The 24,530-nt window shown below is 39.8% G+C and overlaps 1 protein-coding gene across 1 annotated transcript in view; it reads left to right on the top strand.

The window, feature by feature from the left end:
* LOC137874099 (bis(5'-adenosyl)-triphosphatase-like) overlaps window positions 1-22,572 on the top strand; it is a 211,932-nt gene extending 189,360 nt beyond the window's left edge. The window contains 4 exon segments of the mRNA XM_068712730.1: window positions 16,961-16,992; window positions 16,994-17,107; window positions 21,987-22,016; window positions 22,528-22,572. Coding sequence (XP_068568831.1) covers window positions 16,961-16,992; window positions 16,994-17,107; window positions 21,987-22,016; window positions 22,528-22,572 — 221 coding nt within the window.
* The last annotated feature ends 1,958 nt before the right edge of the window (window positions 22,573-24,530 follow it).

The raw sequence follows: 24,530 nt of genomic DNA, 5'->3' as shown, positions 1-24,530 counted from the left end.
TTTGAATGTGTTTGACAAGTTTGGTTATGTTTTGAGCTTCTTTAGCCCCACAAAGACACTTTAGTTTTTCATGGCGAAGAATGCGTCACCCCGGCAACGGCCTTTCACGAAACAACAACCTTTGAGTAACTTTTCATCACAAAGGTCTTTAGATTGTACTGACCAAATTTGAAGTTGATATGATTAATTCCCTAGGAGGAGTTCGTTAAAATACAGCGCCTGGAAAATGTAAAAACAAAACTAGAAATTCATACTAAATTCAAAATGGCTGACTTCCGGTTGGGTTTAGGGAATGGCCCCAAGAGACTTTTATTTAAGTGCACATGTGATACATGTGCCTACCAAATTTTGTTAATCTATGTTAAACGTACTGCGAGGGCTGCTTTGTCGAAATTTTGTAGGGGGCGCTATTGAGTCGATTTGCCAATCTCAACAAATAAAATCATATTGTAGAACTACATTTTTGGCTTTAAATCTGTGTGCCAACTTTGCTTATGTTTTGAGCATTTTTAGCCTCTCAAAATTCCCTTTGTTTTTCACGACGAAGACGAAACATCAAAAGCTTCACGAACTGGCGTTATGAACTTCTTACATTTGTGTGGAACTAATTTGATGTTGATCTGATTTACCTACAAAGAGAAACAAGCCGAAGTATAAACAGCTTAACTTACTATTGCCAGTAGGTGGCGCTATGACTATGATTCACAATTTGCCCGCAGGTATTCAAGCCTGGAGTCAATCAAACATGTGAAATCTGGTAAAGATCTGATGATGTGGAGTTGAGTTACATCAGTTTATTCGTTCATGGCGAAGGATCGAAATTCGCTGAGCCGCCACGTCGCCGCCCTTCAACAACTTCCTACAATCTTCACAATGAAGCATTATAAAGGTCTTAAAACTTTTCTGACAACATTTGAGAGGGATCTGAATGATCTGTGAGGAGCAGGATGTCAAAGTACAAAACCTATAACTTACTGTTGCCACTAGGTGGCGCTATTACTATGATTCTAAATTGTCATATAGATGTGTTCCGGGTCAGGATCTTATGACATATGAGAGATTTGGCGCAGATTAGACAATGTACGGCCGAGTTACAACAACTTCCTGTTTCATGGCGAATGGTGTTTTTTTGCCGCCACGCCATGGACACATAGTTCGATAACTTTTTGATCTTTGAGTATCGTTTCACTGCCAAGGTCTCAAGAGCATACTGACCAAATCTGAAGGCAATCGGGTTTAATCTCTAGGAGGAGTTCGTTAAAGTATGATGCCTGGAAACGGTCCAAAAACGTCATAAAATTCAAAATGGCCGACTTCCTGTTTGGTTAAATGAAAAACTCCAAGAGGATTTTTTGTACGTCCCATCAAGTTGCAGATACCTACCAAATTTCATACAGCTAGGTGAAACCCAATGTTTGGGCTATTCAATAGGGGGCGCTAGAGAGCCAATTTTTCATACTGCAGCTGGAAACACCAAGCGTTCTGCGAGTTTCGCAAATTCTGGCTTGTGTGCCAAATTTCAAGATCTCACTAATATCCCAAGCACCTCCTTTTCCCCTTCAAAGACATAGAATAAGAATAAGAATTAAAGCTGCGAGCAGCATTGATCGGGCCCTCGCAAATTCACGCACGTCGAGGGTACTGGCAAGACTCTACTTGACGTGGCCATACATTTCTGTGACCGTCAGACTCTGGATGACGCGGCCATTCATTTCTGTGACCATCATACACTGCGTGCACGAGTTAGATGATTTTTCGTGCGTCGACCAGCAGCATAGCAAGATCATGTTGCCAGGTCTTAAGCCTCAAAAGGTTTTAAGTGTACCTCCAATACAATCATAGATGTAAGCCTGTTAAGATCTTTAAGAAAATGAATGTGCGTGAATGCACTTCAATGTTTGAAATATAACAGACTGTCAGTTTGCTGTGACGAAGTTCAACTCCCTACAGTGTCCTGCTGATTGTATTTGGACTTACATGAAAGTTAACAGAACAGCAGTGTCATTTGCATTTACTTGAACACTTCAGTTTAACACTGTTTTCATTTTAAGCTCTTCTGTAACTTTAGATTGTAGTGTGAAGCATTCATTGTAACATTTAACCCGAGTCTCATGTAGAAGCTCTGGATAGATCATTTATACTAATGCCAACTGACATGGTTTGAGAACCACTGTTGTCTAACTTTTGCTCTCCAAGCATCTTAGTTTGCACATATTTAGATCAGAGAAGTCTTTTTCTCATGGTGTGACCATGAAGCCTTTTATTAAGTTCAGTGTTTGGGCCGCTGTAATTATGGAATCCTGCTTACGTCTGTGGTTGCCAGTAGGTGGCGCTATGACTATGAGTCAATATTAGCGTGCAGATGTCCTAAAATCATGACGGTAATCAAGCATGTCAACTTTGAGACAGTTTTGACAAAGTACAGTTGAGTTACAACAGCTTGATGGATGATGGTGAACTATGTAAAATGGGCGCTACACCAAGTCCATGTTCGAAGAATTCTAAAGCTTTTAGTAACTTTTAATCGCAAAGGTCTTTAGATTGTTCTGACCAAATTCTAAGCTGATCTGATTAGTTACCTAGGAGGAGTTTGTAGTACAGCACCTGGAAATGGGAAAAATACACGAGAAATTCATACAAAATTAAAAATGGCTGACTTCCAGTTGGGTTTAGAGCATGGACCCCTAAGACTTTTTTTTAAGTCTACATGTGATACATCTGCTTACCAAATGTTATACATCTAGGTGAAACGTACTGCGAGGGCTGCATCGTCGAAATATTGTAGGGGGCGCTATCGAGCCGAGTTGCCACTCTGAAGCATTAAAATCACATCAGATAACTACATTCAGGATTTTAAATGTGTGTGACAAGTTTGATTTTGTTTTGAGTATTTTTAGCCCCTCAAAAACACCTTTGTTTTTCATGGCGAGGAATGCGTCGCCACGGCAACGGCATTTCACGAAACAACAAGCTTTGAGTAACTTTTAAACACAAAGGTCTTTAGATTGTTCTGACCAAATTCTAAGTTGATCTGATTAATTCCCTAGGAGGAGTTCGTTAAAGTAGAGCACCTGGAAATTGCAAAAACGACACTAGAAATTCAGACTAAATTCAAAATGGCTGACTTCCGGTTGGGTTTAGGGCATGGCCCCAAGAGACTTTTATTTAAGTCCACATGTGATACATGTGCCTACCAAATTTTGTTAATCTATGTGAAACGTACTGCGAGGGCTGCTTCGTCGAAATATTGTAGGGGGCGCTATTGAGCCGATTTAACACTCTGATTGAATAAAATCATATTATTTAACTACATTTTAGCCTTGTGATCTGTGTGTCAAGTTTGCTTGTGTTTCGAGCTTTTTTAACCTCTCCAAATGACCATCGTTTTTCACGGTGAAGACTGCGTTAACACGGCAACGGCGTTTGACGAAACATCAAAAGCTTAGAGAACTGGCATTATGAACTTCTTACATTTGTGTGGGACAAATTTGATGTTGATCTGATTTTCCAACTAAGAGAAACAAGCCAAAGTATAAAGACTTTAACTTACTGTTGCCAGTAGGTGGCGCTATGACTATGATTCAAAATTGTCATATACATGTGTTCAGGGTCAGGATGTTATGACATATGAGAAATTTGGAGCTGATTAGGCAATGTACAGCCGAGTTACAACAACTTCCTGTTTCATGGCGAATGGTGTTTTTTTGCCGCCACGCCACGGACACATAGTTCGATAACTTTTTGATCTTTGAGTATCGTTTCACTGTCAAGGTCTCAAGAGCATACTGACCAAATCTGAAGGCAATCGGGTTTAATCTCTAGGAGGAGTTTGTTAAAGTACGGCGCCTTGAAACGGTCCAAAAACGTCATAAAATTCAAAATGGCCGACTTCCTGTTTGGTTTAGGATATACCTCCTTTTGACTTTTTTGTACGTCCCATCACGTTCCACATACCTACCAAATTTCATACAGCTAGGTGAAACCCAAAGTTGGGGCTACTCTGTAGGGGGCGCTATCAAGCCAAAATGTCATGCCGCAGCTGGACACCCCAATAATACTGGAATTTTCACCACGATTGAATTTTGTGCCAAATTTCAAAAGATTCCCAGTATCCCAAGCACCTCCTTTTTGCGATGAAACTGGTACGATAATAATAATAATAATAATAATAATAATAATAATTAAAGCTGCAAGCAGCATTGATCGGGCCCTCGCAACTTCACGCACGTCGAGGGTACTGGCAGGACTCTGGTTGACGCGGCCATGCATTTCTGTGACCATCATACATTGCGTGCACGAGTTAAACAGTATTTCCTGCCTCAACCAGCAGCGTAGCAAAATCATTTTGCCAGGTCTTAAGCCTCAAATGTTTTGAGTGTACCTCCGATACAATCATAAATGTAAGCCTGTTAAGATCATTAAGAAAATGAATGTGTGAATGTGTTTCAGTGTTTATAAAATAACAGACCGTCAGTTTACTGGGATGGGGTTCAACTCCCTGCAGTGTCCTGCTGATTGTATTTGAACTTACATGAAAGTTAACAGAACAGTATTGTCATTTGCTTTTACTTTAACACTTTAATTTAACACTGTTTTCATTTTAAGCTCGTCTATAACTTTAGATTGTAGTGTGAAGCATTCATTGTAACATTTAACGTGATTTTCATGTAGAAGCTCTGGACAGATCATTTATACTAATGCCCACTGACATGGTTTGAGAACCACTGTTGTCTAACTTTTGCTCTCCATGCATCTTAGTTTGCACATATTTAGATCAGAGAAGTCTTTTTCTCATGGTGTGCCCACGAACCCTTTAAATAAATTCAGTGTTTGGGCTGCTGTAATTAAAGAATCCTGCTTACTTCTGTGGTTGCCAGTAGGTGGTGCTATGACTATGAGTTAATATTGGCATGCAAAAGTCCTAAAATCATGATGGTAATCAAGCATGTCAAGTTTGGGGCAGTTTTGTCAAAGTACAGTTGAGTTACAACAGCTTGGTGGATGATGGCGAACCATGTAAAATGGCTGCTACACCAAGTCCATGTTGTTTGATGAAACCTCAAGCTTTTAGTAACTTTTAATCGCTACGGTCTTTAGATTGTTCTGACCAAATTCTAAGTTGATCGGATTAATTCCCTAGGAGGAGTTCGTAGTACAGCACATGGAAATGGAAAAAACAGGAGAAATTCATACAAAATTCAAAATGGCTGACTTCCGGTTGGGTTTAGAGCATGAAGTCCTAAGACTTTTCGTTAAGTCTACATGTGATACATCTGCTTACCAAATTTTATACGGCTAGGTGAAACGTACTGCGAGGGCTGCATCGTCAAAAAATTGTAGGGGGAGCTATCGAGCCAACTTGCCGCTCTGAAGCATTAAAATCACATCAGATAACTACATTCAGGATTTTAAATGTGTTTGACAAGTTTGGTTACGTTTTGAGCATTTTTAGCCCCTCAAAAACACTTTTGTTTTTCATGGCGAAGAATGCGTCGCCACGGCAACGGCCTTTCACGAAACAACAAGCTTTGAGTAACTTTTCATCACAAAGGTCTTTAGATTGTTCTGACCAAATTCTAAGTTGATCTGATTAGTTCCCTGGGAGGAGTTCGTTAAAGTAGAGCGCCTGGAAATTGAAAAAACGACACTAGAAATTCAGACTAAATTCAAAATGGCTGACTTCCGGTTGGGTTTAAGGCATGGCCCCAAGAGACTTTTATTTAAGTCCACATGTGATACATGTGCCTACCAAATTTTGTTAATCTATGTGAAACGTACTGCGAGGGCTGCTTCGTCGAAATTTTGTAGGGGGCGCTATTGAGCCGATTTAACACTCTGATTGAATAAAATTATATTATAGAACTACGTTTTGGCCTTGTGATCTGTGTGTCAAGTTTGCTTGTGTTTCGAGCTTCTTTAACCTCTCCAAATGACCATCGTTTTTCACGGCGAAGACTGCGTTACCACGGCAACGGCGTTCGACGAAACATCAAAAGCTTAGAGAACTGGCATTATGAACTTCTTACATTTGTGTGGAACAAATTTGATGTTGATCTGATTTTCCAACTAAGAGAAACAAGCCAAAGTATAAAGACTTTAACTTACTGTTGCCAGTAGGTGGCGCTATGACTATGATTCAAAATTGGCTTGCAGATGTCTTCAGGCCTGGAGTTTAATCAAACGTGTGAAATCTGGTAAAGATCTGATGATGCGGAGTCGAGTTACATCAGTTTATTCGTTCATGGCGAAGGATCGAAATTCGCAGAGCCGCCACGTCGCCACGCTTCGACAACTTCCTACAATTTTCACAATGAAGCATTATCAAGGTCTTAAGGCTTTTGTGACAAAATTTGAGAGGGATCCGATTAATCTGTGAGCAGTAGGCTGTCAAAGTACACAACCTATGACTTCCTGTTGCCACTAGGTGGCGCTATTACTATGATTCAAAATTGTCATATACATGTGTTCAGGGTCAGGATGTTATGACATATGAGAAATTTGGAGCAGATTAGGCAATGTACAGCCGAGTTACAACAACTTCCTGTTTCATGGCGAATGGTGTTTTTTTGCCGCCACGCCACGGACACATAGTTCGATAACTTTTTGATCTTTGAGTATCGTTTCACTGTCAAGGTCTCAAGAGCATACTGACCAAATCTGAAGGCAATCGGGTTTAATCTCTAGGAGGAGTTCGTTAAAGTACGGCGCCTTGAAACGGTCCAAAAACGTCATAAAATTGAAAATGGCCGACTTCCTGTTTGGTTTAGGATATACCTAATTTTGACTTTTTTGTACGTCCCATTACGTTCCACATACCTACCAAATTTCATACAGCTAGGTGAAACCCAAAGTTGGGGCTACTCTGTAGGGGGCGCTATCGAGCCAAAATGTCATGCCGCAGCTGGACACCCCAATAATACTGGAATTTTCACCACGATTGAATTTTGTGCCAAATTTCAAAAGATTCCCAGTATCCCAAGCACCTCCTTTTTGCGATGAAACTGGTACGATAATAATAATAATAATAATAATAATAAAAAACATTAGAATAACAATAGGTCCTCCGCTCCGACTACGTCGGTGCTCGGGCCCTAATAATAATAATAATAATAAAAAACATTAGAATAACAATACGTCCTCCGCTCCTACTACGTCGGTGCTCGGACCCTAATAATAATAATAATAATAATAAAAAACATTAGAATAACAATAGGTCCTCCGCTCCGACTACGTCGGTGCTCGGGCCCTAATCATAAAAAACATTAGAATAACAATAGGTCCTTCGCTCCGACTACGTCGGTGCTCGGGCCCTAATTAATTAAAGCTGCAAGCAGCGATGAACGGGCCCTCGCCTCCTCCCGCACGTCGGGGGTGCCGGCGGGACTCCAACGTATGCAGCTGAGATCGTCTGCGACAGTCGGACAACGCGCTTAGGAGTCCGATGATTTTTTTCTCCTTGGACCGCGTGACGCAGGAAATGATGCTATGCAAATAGTCCACAGCATCCTGTATCCGCTGTGTGGTGCTACAGAGCATGCAAAAACATGTTTTATGTTGCTCTATATGAACTGGAAACCACATTGTGCAAAAGTCATGTAAATCGGATGCTGTTTGTCAGAAAATGCAGATTTCCTTTGGCCAGCAGGTGGCGCTGTGAGTGTTAGTGAAAATTAGCTTGTGGACATCCTCAGGCCATCAGTGTTATCGAGCATGGGAAGTTTGGGAGCGTTTGGAATAAGTCCGGCTGAGTTACATCAGCTTTTTTCATTGGGAATCACGTAAAGTAGCCGCCCGCTACGGCTAAGCCATTCTGTCAAACGTAAAGCTTTTGATAACTTTTAATCACAAAGGTCTTGAGACTGTACTGACCAAATTTGAAGTGGATCCGACAAAGTCCCTAGGAGGAGTTCGTTAAAGTATGGCGACTAAAAGTAAGCCTAAATCTATTGAAAAATGACACAAAAATCAAAATGGCCGACTTTTGGTACATTTTAGAGCATGGTCCTAGGAGACATATTTGTAAGTCTCTCTGAGATACATAATCATACCAAGTTTCATACAGGTACCTCAAACGTAGCGCTGGGGCTGCTCTTTTGAAATATTGTAGGGGGCGCTATGGAGGCAATTTAAAACGGCCAAGCCAAACATCCATATAAAATATGTCCTCCCATTACCTAGAACACATGTATAAAGTTCCATGATTTTTTTAGCATCGCAAGCCACTGATCCATCAGCCTACTTTTTCATGGCGAATGATGTGTTGCCATGGCAACAGCGTTCAACAAAAACTCCCAATATTCATGATGATGCATCATCAACGTGTTAAGGCTATCTTTACAAAATTTCAGACTGATCTGGTGAACTGGCTAGGAGGAGTAAATAAAAGTATAAAATATGACATTTCCTTTTGCCAGTAGGTGGCGCTATGAGTTATCGAATATTTTTCAATTGAAATGTGCTAAAGGTTGAAGTAGCATCATGCATAAGAAATTTCGTGCAGATTGAATAATGTACCTTGGAGTTATAACAACTTCTTTCTTCCCGGCCAATGAGGCAAAATGGAGGAGTTCGTTCAAATACAAAGGCTGAAAACGCGAAAAATCACAAAAAAACTGAAATTGAGTGAATTACTGTAGCGCCCCCTATTAGTTGAATGAACTGAAAATTTCAGGGTATGTTTCAGCATGCAATGTGCACATTTACTGCAAATTTGGTGATTTTAGGATACACGGTTGCGAAGTTATGTGTATTGAAAAGCAAGCCACACCCCAAGAAGTTCATTGGTCTGTATCTTCTAAACGCTATAAGATATCAGCAAACTTTTGATACATTTTTGTGATGGAGATCTAACAAATATCCCCAGCAAATTTGGTAGCAATCGGACAAAGCATCTAGGAGCAGTTATAAAAAATGAGTTTTTCACAAAATTCAAGATGGCGGAAAATTTTTCCAGGCGGAGATTAGGGGTCTGAGAGGCTTTTTTGTAGAGCTAGTGGATCTGGACATGTGTGTCGAATTTCGAGTAATTCGGACATACTGGCCGAGGGGCGTCGCTGGTCCAACTTTGAGGGGGCGCTAGAGAGCCATTTTTTTTCAAACAATTATAAAACCTATATCATACCCCAAGTTTCACCAGACCTGACAAGTCTGCAAAATTTGGTGAGTTTTCATGCATGGCAAGTACCCCAAATATGCTCCCAAACGATAAAAATAAAAATCATAATAATAATAAAAACTCTTAGAAACTCAATAGGGCCTTCGCTTGCCCGACGTTGTCGGTGGCTCGGGCCCTAATAATAATAATACCCCATACAATCTCAATAGGGCCTTCGCTGGCCCGACGTTGTCGGTGGCTCGGGCCCTAATAAAACCCCATAGAAACTCAATAGGGCCTTCGCTGGGCAGACGTTGTCGGTGGCTCGGGCCCTAATAAAACCCCTTAGAAACTCAATAGGGCCTTCGCTGGCCCGACGTTGTCGGTGGCTCGGGCCCTAATAATCTTTAGAAACTCAATAGGGCCTTCGCTGGCCCAAAGTTGTCGGTTGCTCGGGCCCTAAAAACATTCAAATTTCAATAGGGCCTTCGCGGGCCCTAATAACTCTTACAAAAACTAAAGGGCCTTCGACCCGACTTCGTCGTGCTCAGGCCCTAATAATCTTTAGAAACTCAATAGGGCCTTCGCTGGCCCGACGTTGTCGGTGGCTCGGGCCCTAATAATAAACATTTGAAGAACAATAGGTCCTCCGCTCCGTTTACGTCGGTGCCCGGACCCTAATAATAAAAAAACATTAGAATAACAATAGGTCCTCCGCTCTGACTATGTTGGTGCTCGGGCCCTAATAAAACACAAGCAGGGTAATGATAATTACACAAATGAAGAAATAAAATATATATGCATTAGGTTTGATAGGATTACATAACACTATCCATATACTCAATTCAATTTAACACCACCCCTGTCCATCAACACCACCCTCTCACCTGGAGTTTTATCCTGCAATTCGTCATTATGAAGTCAACTTCATTTGGTCATTCTCCACAGTGAACAGCCCACAGCATCAAACTATATTAGAATTAGTATGTAGTGTGAAATTGGTGTGATACCGATGGGATGAAGAGGAGGACGAAGGTCACTGAGGCTCTGGTTTGTAATTTTAGTAGTGTAAAAAGGACAGTGTGGCATTGGAAATGGGAATAGGGTGTGTGCGTATGGGGAGTAAAGGGACAGATGTTTTCCCTCAAAGAAATGATTGCATTTGCAATGTAAAACCAATCTGCAATGCCTTGTTCTTATTACATGCACCACGACCCTGGGAGTGAATCAGACGAAAGCAGTCAAATAACTGTTGTGACATATAATAATGGGAAATGAGCAGATGGTTTTCTCACTATATGGAAATGCTTCGGCTCTTCAATCTCATCCTTCAAACCCCCTGACTGGAGCAGCCGGGCGGAGACAGAGGGGAGAGGCTGCTCAGAGATGGAGACAAGATTGGCCCAGGCAGAGACATATGGAAAGCTCTCCCTTCTTTCACCCACACAATAGCTGAGTGTGAAATTAACCACCTTTGGCTTAAAAAAGACCTGGGCCATATGGGATGCCCTGAAAAAAGGTGGTGTTGTTTATGTAGATATACATTGAAAGGTGCTGTGTGTGTTGGCATACATTGAAAGGAGTGAGGGAGTATTATTAGGTTGAGATAATAATTAGAATGTCAGGCTTTTGTATAGTCTACTTCCTGATTGGCTTGGGATTGCAGTCAAGGACGGCAAAAGCTTTCCTGGGGTCTTGCAGCCAGTGTCTTTTTGGGTTACCCTCATGTTGGATAATTCCACAGCAGTGATTTATGTTTAGTGCATACAGTCCAGTATAAAGAGTGTTTACAAAATTTACAGGAAAAATGGTTTTCCATCACCCAGCAGTGGTTGGTCCATGAAAGGGTAGACGGAGCTAACGCAACAGACTCGTTCTGCAAATAATTTGTGAAGCGGCATACTGTCTGCGAGCGTTGCAAGTAAACAGTTACTTTGGCCAAATAGACAAAGAAAAGAGCGGTGACTACAGACGATGAAACTTCCAAATCAAGTGGAAGTGAAATCCCAAAACACACTTGCAATTACCGCTTATCGCCATAGCTGCCACAAAAGAGAACGAAACGGAGATCTTCAAGATTGTTACTTTAACAACAAAATAGTGAGTTGGTCAGTGACCCATATAACTTTTTCAGAAAGGATTCATGATCTGCCACTTATGTGGTTAAGGTTTGGTTAAGTTTGGGCAAACAAAACTACTTGTTTAAGGTTAAACAAACAACTGCTGCCATAGCTAAGGTTAAAAACATCCAACCATTCACCCCAAGCCCCTCGCTGTAAGCGGATTGATTTAAGAAGTAGATTTGTCAACATAATAGTGCAATTTTGCTCATAGTCCATTTGGCCCTTCTCAGTAGACATGGTTGAAGAAGAATGAAACCCTCAGGGTATCCCACTACAAGGTGCAGTCTATTTGCAAGTTCATATGCCTGAATAATATCTGTTTTGGTTCATGGTTCTACTTTCCATCCGCCTAACATACAAATTAGCCTCACTACCTAAGTGAGTGAGACAGAAACAAACGAAAGTTCACGGGAGAGAATGAAAACAAAACCAAAGACAAAGTTAACCTTAAAGGGGACCTCCACCAATCGTAGACATCCAAATGGGTTGGTATGGGATGGGTGTGGTCATTCCTACGGAGACACCGTCTTCCCCTGCAGATGATGATGACAACAATATGTCACCCGTGCCCAGTACTACAGCATCCTGCAGAAGTCCACCGCAGACATCTGCAGCGGGTTGCGTTAGGCTACAACCTTGCATCCCCACAGTGAGAACTGAACTCCTTGAGGCCTTGGTAAAGGATCCCTGTCAATCTGTGAAGCACTCCTCCTTGTCTAGCTTTGCTGTGAGTGTTGCCCTGTTGGTGAACCCCTGTTGTTTACAACTTCGTGCTGAATGTAGCGGGGCTACCCTCAGACCAAGTCCCTCCTTTGTTCCCAAGAACTTAAGGATTGTTCAGGTTGAGTGTTATACAGCTAGATGTTTTTTGTCTTCCATCCCATGCGGGGGACAAGGAGTCAAAGTTACTCCTGCTTTGCCCGGTTTGTCCGTTGGCCTGGTATGTTGAATGCATGGAGTGGGCTACAGAGTTTTCCCCACACAGTCCAGTAGAGTGTTCTGGCTGTGTGTATAGAACCAGGGCTACAATATTGAAACCTATATTTTCGTGCATGATCCTATTGGTTGTGAGTCCGACAATGTAATAAGAGTGCAATTCTAAATTGGCACTGTAGTTTGTCGTTACTAATGGAATTATTTTGTTTTTAAATGTTCAACCATGTTACTCAGATAAATCAGGTTATGCTGGAAAGTATCCAAAATGTTTTGGCAAAGCAAACAAATTATTTAATACTCAAGCAATGTCAGAGTCTCAGGTATAAAAAATTGAGGAGGGGTGAAATGACTTGTCCTCGAGAGGCTCACTAATTTCACCTGTACAACTCTTCTCTTTTCAACACAATACTTTTATCTGTTTTTCTCATTTTTTTTAACTGATTTTAACTGCTGTTAATTTGTCATTGGAACTAACACTTCATGCAAACGTTTTAAATTAACCAAAGTTTGTAATGTGAAACTATTAATGAATACAAAAAAAATAAATTAATAATGGAATTGACAGTATTGTATGCTTTTAACAGTTACGGTTAACCTTCGATACATGTATTTATCTGCTGTATCTGTCTACATGCCTTTATGTTTTTGTAAGTACAATAGAGGAGACTTTTGGCCCGTAGCCTTCTCTCCACATACAGATCTAACAGAGCGTAAAGTAGTGGATAACTTGTTGAGGTTGATGCGTTTGTTGAGACATTATTCATCCAGCAACATCTTTCATGTGGGCAGGCTCCATCACCACGGTAGTATAGAGGAAAGAAAGATATCAAGTCATGTGACATCTGGTTTTGTTCAAGTGTGGCCTACACACACACACACAGAGAGAGAGAGAGAAAAAAAGAGCAAACCGATCATTTGTGCCTCTGTTTGTGGCTCTTGAGATGAATGGTTCCCAGACGAGGCCACTGTGGCATGAAATGCTAAGATGTAATCATCTTCTCGCAACAGGATGCTGTTTCATGAGAAGGGAATGAACTCCAATGTCTCTTTCACTTTTTTTATTGCTTGCTGCCTTGATGTTTTCTCTTCATTATGTCGATGTTTAACACCTTCTCCCATGCTTCTGATATATGAAGAAAACCAAAGTATTTAAATTTGTTATTAATTCAGAGATGCTCAATTCTTTAAATATTGAAATATTCTAGCATCTAAAGATAAGTTTATGTCTTTTCTAGTTTTTTGGTTTGTCACAGAATACGAGTACCCGGCTTTTTAAATATGTGTGTTTCTAATAATTTGTCTTAAATGTTTGTCCATTTTAAACCAAAGGCCCTTCTGGCTGCATTTTTTAAGCTGCTATAGTGCAATTATCTCTCTGTGTCAAGTAATTTTTCGCTATTATTGACTCCTAAATGTCTTAAGTGTAAAGTAAGGGACAGTTTAGGTTAATTTAACCTGTTTTCCATTCAAATCAATTTGTTACAAGACATTTCTACAAAGGAAACAGAGTTCCAACTGAATGACACTAAATTCAAGGATAATTTACTGTCATTATGCAACACAGGGATGCACAACGAGATGCATTTGTAGCACTAAACAATTCTCTGGGCAGATAATATGGCCGACATCTTCACATTCAAAATTCAACATAGGAAAAAAAACAGTATCCTTCAACTTTGACTATATGTTTAAGCACCAAGCATCATGATGTAAACACAGAGTCCACCTCCTCTCGTCCCGTCGGAGTGCTGTCCATCAAGTGCAGCTTGATCTTTAATGTCACGATGAAGTCTCTGTAAACATGTGTGCTCAATAGTCACCGACCTCCCGTCGCTTTGTTTGCCTGTAGTTTTATTTCATCCTTCTTATTTTCCTGTGACCAAACATCAGACAGCCAGCAGTAGGCTGGGTAGTGGAGTAGCCTTTGCTCCTAGCTGGGTTAGCTTAGCTTCCATTGATCCGGCAGATCTGACTAGGTGGCTGCCCGTGGGCGTTGATCGGCCGCTGCACCTTTTCTGATGTTGAATGTAATCTGTCATTATGCCAAAAGAACTCCTGTAATAAGCATGAAAAAACATCAAAATAAGACAATAACAATGTAACGAAATTGATGGGAGCTACCCACCGCAGCATGTACTGTACATGCACTGCCGTATCTACAGAGACCCTGCCCTCATGTATTTTCCCTTTTTCTTCTTATTTTTCTGCGTTTGGTACTTCTCAGCCAATAACAGCGTGCAGGATGTGCAGCCCGTGTAGGGCGTCAAAAACAGCCGCTTTGTCGCGCTCCTCGACGTCTGATACCCAGGCACAAGCCCCCCTTCAGCTTTGTCAGGTACAAAGCAACCTGTCTTTCGGCTCCATTCATTTAAAATCTGAGAAAGATGGTGGTTTTGGTGAAATATTTTAAAAGACATACTTGAGCATGAGAATAGAAATAAATTACACTTGACATTTTGGGGAAAAGCAGTGTGAAGCTACAAATTTCTTGTAAATACTATAAATGTTAGTTTGTCATCATTGAACATATTCTCATTAATTTGAAAATATGTAAAGCTTCTTATTTTTCTTGTGTAACTTCATCTCCATTCTTGGCCAATGCTGATATGTTTATCGCTCTTTTTTGTGTCGTTCTTTCCAGAGAGCTCCTTCTCACTTTGTTCTCTTAAGCTACTGTTATTGATTAAATGACCCATGACGGAAAGCAACATGCTCCTGAAGCCTTTTGGATATTGGCTCTTTGCTGCAGTCGCCATACTCCTCATCAAGCTGTGTTTTACTTCTGTCACTGACCTTGATTACTTTTCTGTGTGCAATCACTCTGACGTTGGAAAGCTTTCTTTGCAATATCTTCCATGACCTTTCTGACTTAAATGAAATGGATCATTTTTCTTTCAGTCTTGTCACACCCTTTGTTTGTGAATCAAAATGGAGACTGTATTTTCACTACAAGTGTTTCAAAATACTTTTCACATTCACATTTAATATTTCTATTTCATATATACACATCTAAACGAGTTTGCAAAAGTCTAAAACAGGAAATTAAGGCAGTGACCATTCAATAATAAAACAACAACACACAGTGTCATTGATGCCTATAGTGTTCGACAAACAGTATTGCCAACTTAGCATCTTTCTGGCTAGATTTAGCGTCTTTATTTCAAAGACATGACTAGCGACTTATTCAGACCATCAGGGAAAAAGCAAGAAATATATTTAAATATATTATATTGTAATTCCTTCCCATTGATGCTGCTCAGTATAATCACAGTCTCTTATCTGGCTTCCTCCCACAGTCCAAAGACATCCGTTAATTGATGACTCTAAAGTGATTAGTTCTCTGTCTCTATGTGTCAGCCCTGTGATAGTCTGTCCAGGTTGTACCCTACCTTCGCCCAATTTCAGCTGGTTAACAAATAATGGATGGATGGATGTCTTTGGTGCTGAATATTCGAACTATAGAATTATACCTATTGTTGGCTCACTTGCATGATGGCTAATTGTCAAGCTCGCTTCAAATATTATATGAAAGAGGGAGACATTTGAAATTAATTTACAAAATCTTTAAAAACGACAGTAACATTTGGTGTTTTATTTCCAACATGCAAACACAAACACAGATAGAACACACCTATACAAAAACATTAATGAAAAAAGAACACTCATTCACTCAAGGAGGCATACATGTTAAAATTGCAGCAGCTGTTAAATTTTTTGCCTGTAGGTGGCGATATTTTCATGTGCAGTGCTAAACTGCAGCTGTCCTATAGATTGTAAGGGTCGGCACTTGTGGGTGTAAAACTGGTCTGATAGTGACTGAACAGCTGCCACTTCTGGTCTGCTGAGTGTGAATGAGTGAGTTTGAGAATATGTTTCCAGCCAGTTCAATGAGCTGCTTCTCATCTGATAAACAGCAGCTAATAGAAGGATGTAATGAGTGCTGATTCATTATAACAATCTATCCATTCCAGTCCTTCCCCACCAAAACCAGAGGAAACCTCAGATCCAAAGTACTCTATATTGGATCTGATACTGCATCCACATCCTCCATCAGTTACCATCGGAATCAGCCAGCCCCTTCACTACTGCTCATACTGTGAAACTGTTGAACTTGTCAAGTTCAAACAATAAAACAACTGATTTCACACTGAAACCAGATCACTAGACTTCTTTTCACAATACACATCTCTTGGTCCTCCATTTGACATTAACAACTAATGACAAAATTATGATTTCAATTTCTTGTTATGTTGTCGTTGTTTAACAAAATGTTTCATGCACTAAACCTATCTTCCTTCAGCTTTAAGCTACACAATGGATCCTTTAACTACAATAACTGAGAGAAAGAAGAAAAGATGAGACAGAGTCTAAAAATCCAGGTGGGAAGCAGAGGGCGGTCCCCACGTTGTGTGAATGTGGGTGAAAGCTTACTTAGTCCTGATGGACAGGTGGCACCTTGCATGGTAGCCCTGTCATCAGTCTGTGAATGTGTGAGTGGTTGAATGACATGTAGTGTGAAAGCACTTTGAGTGGTCGGAAAACTAGAAAAGCTCTATACAAGTACAGTCCATTTATCATTTACCATTTATCACTGCTTTAATTATGTTGTGAAGTGCACCAATGTCTTCAGTAACATCATAGCTGCAGAGGTGAACATGGTTTCTGCATGGTGAAGCGGAGAGAGTGTTGCATGACACACTGTAACATGCAAAACATTTAGATAATTTCTAACAGATGAGCAAACTCAGTGGGTTAGAACTATTTGAAAGTGTCTTCAGCACAGAATTCTTTAACAGAACGTGTCCAGATGTGTTAGTGTGCCCTCTAAGACCAGTGGAGCTATTTTCGGGATCTTCAGCTGGATGAGGTGGTAGACTTATTCAGCACCGCTCAGAGAGTTGCCAGCCTGGTGGAGAAGCACTTCAACGCCACATCACTTACCATCGCCATCCAGGTAAAACACAGACTCAGGGACTGTTCCAAGATATTGTAGCATCAATTTCAGTTTGTAGTGGGGAGATGAATACAAAATATTAGAGAGGCCTCGTCTCTGAAATGGTGTTAAATATTAATATTAATGTAATATTTTCAAGATATGTGGCCCTACCTGACAGCCTATCAGACGGTTATTCAAAAAATATCTGAAAGTATTTTGTTGTGCACATCCCTTTAAAAAACAAGGTTACATATTTGGTTGCCAGTTTCTTAAGTCTATAGCTAAAACAAATGCAGTAACAGTCCTGCAATAAATCCTCCCTCCATGAAGGTTATAATGTTCCATTTGCATTGAAACTGATCATTTTGTAGGATATAGTTTGCAGTGCTGTTGAACTGTACCACATTATACAGCCATATGAAGGTGGAAGTCTGGTTGCTGTTACCATTCGTCTTCTCCATACATTTACTGCACTGTAAGGGGCCGGTCTAAAAACGCTTCGAACACCAGCCGTGAAGCTTTCATCCATTTATCCAAGGTGCTTTGGGGGTTGCTCTATTGTTGCCCCTGCTGTTACTAAGCAACTAAAACCTGGGCATTGCGATGACGATGATGATAAAGTTGCGGTAATTTAGCATTAAGACTCACTGTCTCAACTAAACAAAGATAAATTCATTTTCAACACCATGAATCCCTCACAGTAGCTAAACTGCTTGGTTTGTCTGTGACAATTTGGCTGACCTTTCACCCGGATAATGTGTCGTCCTTCGATGGCGAGGGTGAAGCGAGTAAAATTTACTGTGCTACGGATAGTAAATATCCAGGTAATCCGGCAGTAAAATGATTAACTTCTCTATTTATTTTTCGTAGACTGTTATTTACGGAAGAAAGAAAAGATATCTGCCAGCTGTGATTGGTTGTTCCTCGTATGTTGTGCATGCAGCAGCACTCCAAAAGTTTAACTATTTTTATTTTGGGGCGCTGCCGTCACATCCTGAAAAGTAAGTGCTTGGGAACCTTTGCGCACAGCTATGGCATGGCCCTCACTTTTGAGCATGCCTTTTTACAACAATGGATTTGACAGCACAAAAAACAAGTGATTGACCCCTAAGAAGACCAAACACACAGTCTACACTGTAAGAATGCATTCTTTACTTGTGTGTTCGTGTTTGTTTGATGAGCTGCAGAGGAGGGATACATTCTGGCCGTTTCATGTAGGTTTGTTGCTGGGTCAAAACAGAAATAAACCTATAAGACAACAAGGACAAAAACACTGCAGAGGCCTTCTGTTTGCTTCGACTGAACTTGAGAATATGTTTTTGGACCTTTGGATTTTGTTCCCCATTTCTTACAGTGCAGTCCCTCTTCATCAGCTCACAGTCAATATTGACAGTATTAATTATAACAGCAACCAATATTGTGCATATGGTATATGAATACTGTATGGAGATATACTTATATATATAAACAATGAAATCTGTCCTTTTAACCCTGCTGGGCCCCGTTCCTCATACATGGTTCAACTAAGTCGATCAAATGTCCTATTAGCCAGCTTAAATTAACCCGATGATTGAAGTCAGGCTGCTTTGGTTTCTCAAAGGCTGATCCGCGCTTAAACAATCTCGTTAATTCAAACCAGACTTCAGTTATCAGGATAATTGCGTGTGCCCGTCCTACTTCAAAAGGGGGAAGCGTCGATCACCGGAACGATGATTTTCTAACAGTAGAATGGCAAATAAAGTCAAAGAAAGAGCCTCTTTTTTTCTGCGCTGACAAGCAGGAGATGATCATGAATGCATACTGTATGAAGAATTCAAGACCATAATCATGGCAAAATCTAACACCACCACGCTGCGAGGGCTAGACAAGAAGCATGGCAACATATCGCAGACAAGTTAAATGCGTAAGTGTTGGGAAAATGTATAGGCTAATTTCAAGTGCCTCATCACCTCAATCAATCAGATTATATTTCTTTAAATGTGCCTGCTGGCAGTAGGCTTAATGGAATGCATCATCGAATGAGTAATAATGATCTCAACTCTTTCAGAATAAGTAGATAAAAACAAGCCCAAAGCGTATGTAATTGATACGAATTAATAGATACTTATGAGGATATATGTACTGTATGCGCTTATGTATCATGTACTATGTGTATATACACATACATGTATATACATGTATGTGTAGATTACCATATAGAAGTAGGAGTTTGAATATGTGTGTGTGTGAATCTGTGTATGGGCGGATCAGTATGTATGTATGTATGTATTATTCATAATCAGAAATTCAATCAATTGGAGCAGTGAAAATAAATTGTGTGATTCTCTCTATTCTTATCATGAGTCCACCTTAATCATTTTCTACAATAATGATATGCTATTGTGTACTAATAACACTGTCATATAATTATGAGTGCTTTCAACCGAGCGATCAAGAGGACATGGGAGCAAGTAAAAACTAAGCACACAAACATTAGTCAGTGGTGAGTCAATACAATATGTGCCATGGTAATGTAATGAACACATCCATAACTTTCTTAAGCGCCAAATAAACTTTACAAACAGCACGGCATGCAGCGGCTTTCCCGATGTTCTCCGCATCGCCGACACTGTACAAAAATGTACCACTCACAAAAAAGCGCAAAGCTATGCATACAGTCTGTGAGACAGTCAATGCTCGGCTGCAGCGAGTGGTGTTCGCGATGTATGGCTCGAGAAGGTCTTGTAAATAAAGAATCGATAGCGCTCGTATAGGAAGTCATCATGATGTGATAACGGATTTTGGCGATCTCGAAGAACTCTCTCTCTATAAAACGCTAATCTAACTAATATCGCTCCTTCATCAATCGGATATCTGAGGAAGGGAGCTGACATTTTTTTCCGGGGGAGTGGCAAGCTTATCCAGCTAACTTAAGTTAGCCTGCGCTGGAGCAGGTTCAATTTTATGGATGTGTTGCTATGGTGATTTTGCCAAACTTGCTTCGTGGAACCAAAAAGCCTAATCCTATCCCGAAAATGATCCAGCTAACTCAGTTAGCCAGGTACGAGGAACCACCACTGCCTCCAGATTTGTTCAACTTAAAGAACTTTATTTTAAATTCTAATGGAGATCCCAAAGATTGCAAAAATAGAATAGACCAGACATACAAAAACATGAACTTGTTTTTCATTGTAAATAGCATAGTTCCAAAGAAGAGCTGGAACAAGATTATACTATCACACTGTAGGACAAAATATATTTCAGTACCATCTAAAGAAACATAGTAACATTTTGGAAAAACAGCATAGAGCAGATTAATGTATCTGAATTAAGAAAAAATGTAAAAGTTGTATTTGAAACATGTTAAAATAGTCATCATACTGGCTGATATTTTTTCACTTGTTTGAAGAAAACATGATTTTTACAACTTAATAAAGAGGGTATGATTTGAAAAGGCTTTTTGGTGATCTCAATGTGGATCAGCCCTGCTGTCGTATGATGGAAGCTAAATGCAAAGCTGAATCTGACACCCAGACAGGCTCTCGTCTCATTCTGAAAGGCCTATTCTGCATAACTGGTGATATATATGCTAATATCAAAATAGCACCTAGCTCACTCTGCGATCCTGTCATTGAAAATTGTTTCACAGGTTAGAAGGGAGAAGTGTTGGGGGGAGAATCAGAGCAGAAAAGAGTAATCTGGATATCATCTTCTTTGACTGCCGGTGATGAGAATTGATGATAGGAGATTAGTTGTGATAGCTCCCAGGTTACAGCCAACACATTAAAGGGGAACTCTCTGCAGGATGGGGCAACTGTTCTCTGCAGCACGCCACTCCTGACAAATAATAATATCACACAAATCAACCTCACTGGAGGATTGGTGGTGAAAAAAGAGAGTTTTGGATGGTGACACAAACGCTCTATTTCCCATGAACAGTGATGAAAAATTACAATGGAGCTCATCAAATTTGATTTATTTGTCCGTTTACTCGCCACACTGATGTGTGATGCCATGCAAATTCCAGTCATTTCTAATGAAAAACAAAAGTATCATCACAATGAATGTGATCACACCTAATATGACAGTCTGAGAGGAAGGCAAGTGTTATAATGTTTCATTTTCAGCAGATGAAGAAGTAAAGGCTTCGGAGCAGCAAGTCTCAAGGGAAAAGACAGAAAATGAGTGTAACATAAAAAAAAGTATCAGATCACACATAGTACTATATTACCTTTTAATGATAATTCACATCTAATGATAGCTTGTTATCAGAGGACAAAGATGTTTTCAGCTGTGATAATGTTGACATTGACATTTAAAATGAATTTGATCCAGTGATAATAGAAACATATTGATTAGAGCAGCTGAGTTTCCCTTAACAATGCAAACATTTAGTAAGCTTTATTTACAGGAGCAGATGCTTGTAGATTAACAAAGTGTACATAAAAAATTTTAAAAAATGTGTTTGCTTTACATACTAAATATGTAAACAACACACAACACATTTATTAGGCAGTGTTGAATACTGAGTCCAACAAGTTTAATTTATTGTACCTGCTAACCAAGCTGAATGGGGATTTCTGGGCTTCATTTCTTAGTTTATCATTCAATATACTGTACATTGAATCAGCTAGTCTTCTTTCAATGTATCTGTGTATATTTCATACTGTATTTCATGTAAGTGTACAAAAATATAATTTTCTCTTCTTGTCGCTACACTTGAAGAAAAAGAGACTAAAAAATGGTCATAAAATAATAAATGTCAGGAAAGGAGGCAATGAAACAAATCAAGGGGGAACATCTTTTTTGTTGTTGTTTTTAATTGGCGGAATAAGTTCATCTAAAATTATAATATCTTTCTGAATTATTAATGTAAATATTTCTAAATTACATAATTACCTCTTTTTGTTCCCACTAGGACGGTCCTGAAGCCGGACAAACCGTCAAGGTGAGTACTTAATAATTCACTGCCTTTAAATATGTCATGAGGCCTCTGCAACAGTTATACACTATTACATAATCATCACATTTGTGATGCTAATTGTGATTGCATGACTGAATAATTTAGACATCTTTTCTAAAAGGTTTAAATCATCTTTGGAATGATTTAGTTGACTGACTGGGGTCCCACTGGGGTTTCATAGGTTAAAGTGAAAGGGACAGAATCATTACCAGTCACTGCAACTCTGCGCTCTATCTCAACCCTTCACTCTACTATTCTGATATTTTTTGTACCAGATTGATTACATTACATCGCATTCATTTTGAAGACACCTTTGTTCATGACTTTCAGTAGACAGAGTGTGAAATACTACAAGAGTAACATATCCTCTGTAATTTTCTTACTATTGGCAAAAGGGTCTGACATGAACACAAATTTTCTCTTTGAAAGTTAAAATTACTTTGGTTATTTTACATGAAAATTGTGTGTCTGTGCTCGTTTTCTTTCCGGGCTGTAGTGGTCCATTGAGTCTCCCATGTTCATCTGCCCAGATGAATACTGACAAAATACACAGAAAGAAATGTTTTGAATCAAAATGATTGCTTCTGCATCAAAACAGAAAACATCATGCAAACTTGTAATGCAAGAAGACATTTTAACTATTTCCTAAGTTACTGCCCCACAAGAAACCAACCATCACACCAAACTGTCAATTGGGTCCACTTTATGCAGCGATTGGCAGAGATCTGAAAGTGGACCGGATTCGAACTTCTTTCATTCTTTAAACAACTGCTTCTTTCAATTTCCATGTAAACAACCATGAGTTCCTTTAAGGAGAGACTGTCCCAAAGTTTGCACCCTTATAACCCAATTAATACGATTACTTACATAGAGACAACATAGATACAGGAGAGATCTGCAAGGCATTAGGCTGGAGGCAGATGGAGACTATAACGGTAGACTTTTTGTTGAGTGTGGCCAATTGCAACATGTACGTATAAGCACTTTTGCCTTTAGACTTGGTTGTACACACATCAGGTGAACTAATTTGTTTACTGAATCCTGATGTTCCAAGCCTAAAGTCCTGAAATTCTCTACCCAGACCACTATAAGTCCCTCTACACACACAATAGATATGTGAATTTGCCCCAAAACTGCTCTCGCTATGTTACTGCTCGCTGATTCAGCACCAAAGTGCCCTATCTCATCCTTCAGTTAGTACCAAAGGCAAAAGTCCTTCTGTCCAGCTAATTTTTTTCCAAGCCACCTACCACCCTCTCTCTAAAAAAGCAATCTCCACTGTGTGCCTTTCAGATGAAGTGGCTTTCATCTGGCAATACAAACTAGGTCAAAGAGTAATACATTTACGTTTGAGTTCAGTTAGATTCACACTGGCAAGTGTGAATTATATTTTGGCACTATCAGAATAATAGCAGCATTTTTGAAATATTCGTGCAGATGCTTTTGTTGAGTGGCTTTACAGCAGGAAAGCACAACGGGGAGCAGTAAATCAAGGCAATAATCAAGGAGCTGTTGTTTCCCACTGATCCTTAACTCACTGAAAAAATCTACATATTTCATCAAGTAATTTTAACCAAAGTAACTCTGTGTAGACCTGTCTGGTCTTTTTACAAATACAGATTATTTTAGCGCATATAGCACAGCTGTTACAATAGTGGCCCACCCCCATCGATCATCTGGGTTATTGCAATCAGGTGCCTGTGCGCCAGCAATAAAAATGGTCCTTTGATTGAATAAGAGTGAGGCAGGCTATAAGAGAGAAGCAAATGCACTCTTATAAACTCACTGCCTGGAGTCGCGCAGACACAAGACAAATCTCTGTGTTATGAAGGATTGAATTGGATTTTATTTTTGTCTTATGGAAAATGCGGGGTGATTATAGTGATTTATCATGTGGATGTCTGTGTATAGATTCTACTTGTTTACTAAGCAAGCCTGGCCGTTGTATATGAGTGTTCATAGATAAAGATGATTAGATGTAATATGCATAAAGAAGACTATACTGAATAAACCCTCAGGAATGTATTTTCTTTGCGGTGAATATGGAAGATTGAGTGAGAGGCATAGTAAGTGAGACACAGGAAGGATATGATAGGAAAAGTCTAAATAGATTCTGCATCCGACAAAGGATTAGAATGAGTGTTTTAGTGGCTGTCCATTAGCTGTTGCATCTAATGACACTGACATTAGATGCATTTGGGAAGGTTTGACTTTGCCAGCATGTACAGATAACAAACGAGGTCAATATTTAATGTCTACTTAAAGGAAGAAAAAAAACCTAGTTTTTATTATTATAGGATTATTATTATTTTTAGGGCCCGAGCCATCGACAACGTAGGGCCAGCCCTATTGAAATTGTATGGGGTATTATTATTAGAGCCCGAGCCACCAACAACGTCGGGCCAGCAAAGGCCCTATTGAAATTCTATGGGGTATTATTAGGGCCCGAGCCACCAACGTCGGGCCAGCGAAGGCCATATTGAAATTCTATGGGGTATT

Source organism: Cebidichthys violaceus, unplaced genomic scaffold (assembly GCF_023349555.1).
Source record: "Cebidichthys violaceus isolate CVI_PGR_0920_01 unplaced genomic scaffold, fCebVio1.0.p SCAF_17, whole genome shotgun sequence".
In the NCBI taxonomy this organism is placed as follows: Eukaryota; Metazoa; Chordata; class Actinopteri; order Perciformes; family Stichaeidae; genus Cebidichthys; species Cebidichthys violaceus.
This window is presented reverse-complemented; position numbering and strand designations above follow the sequence as displayed.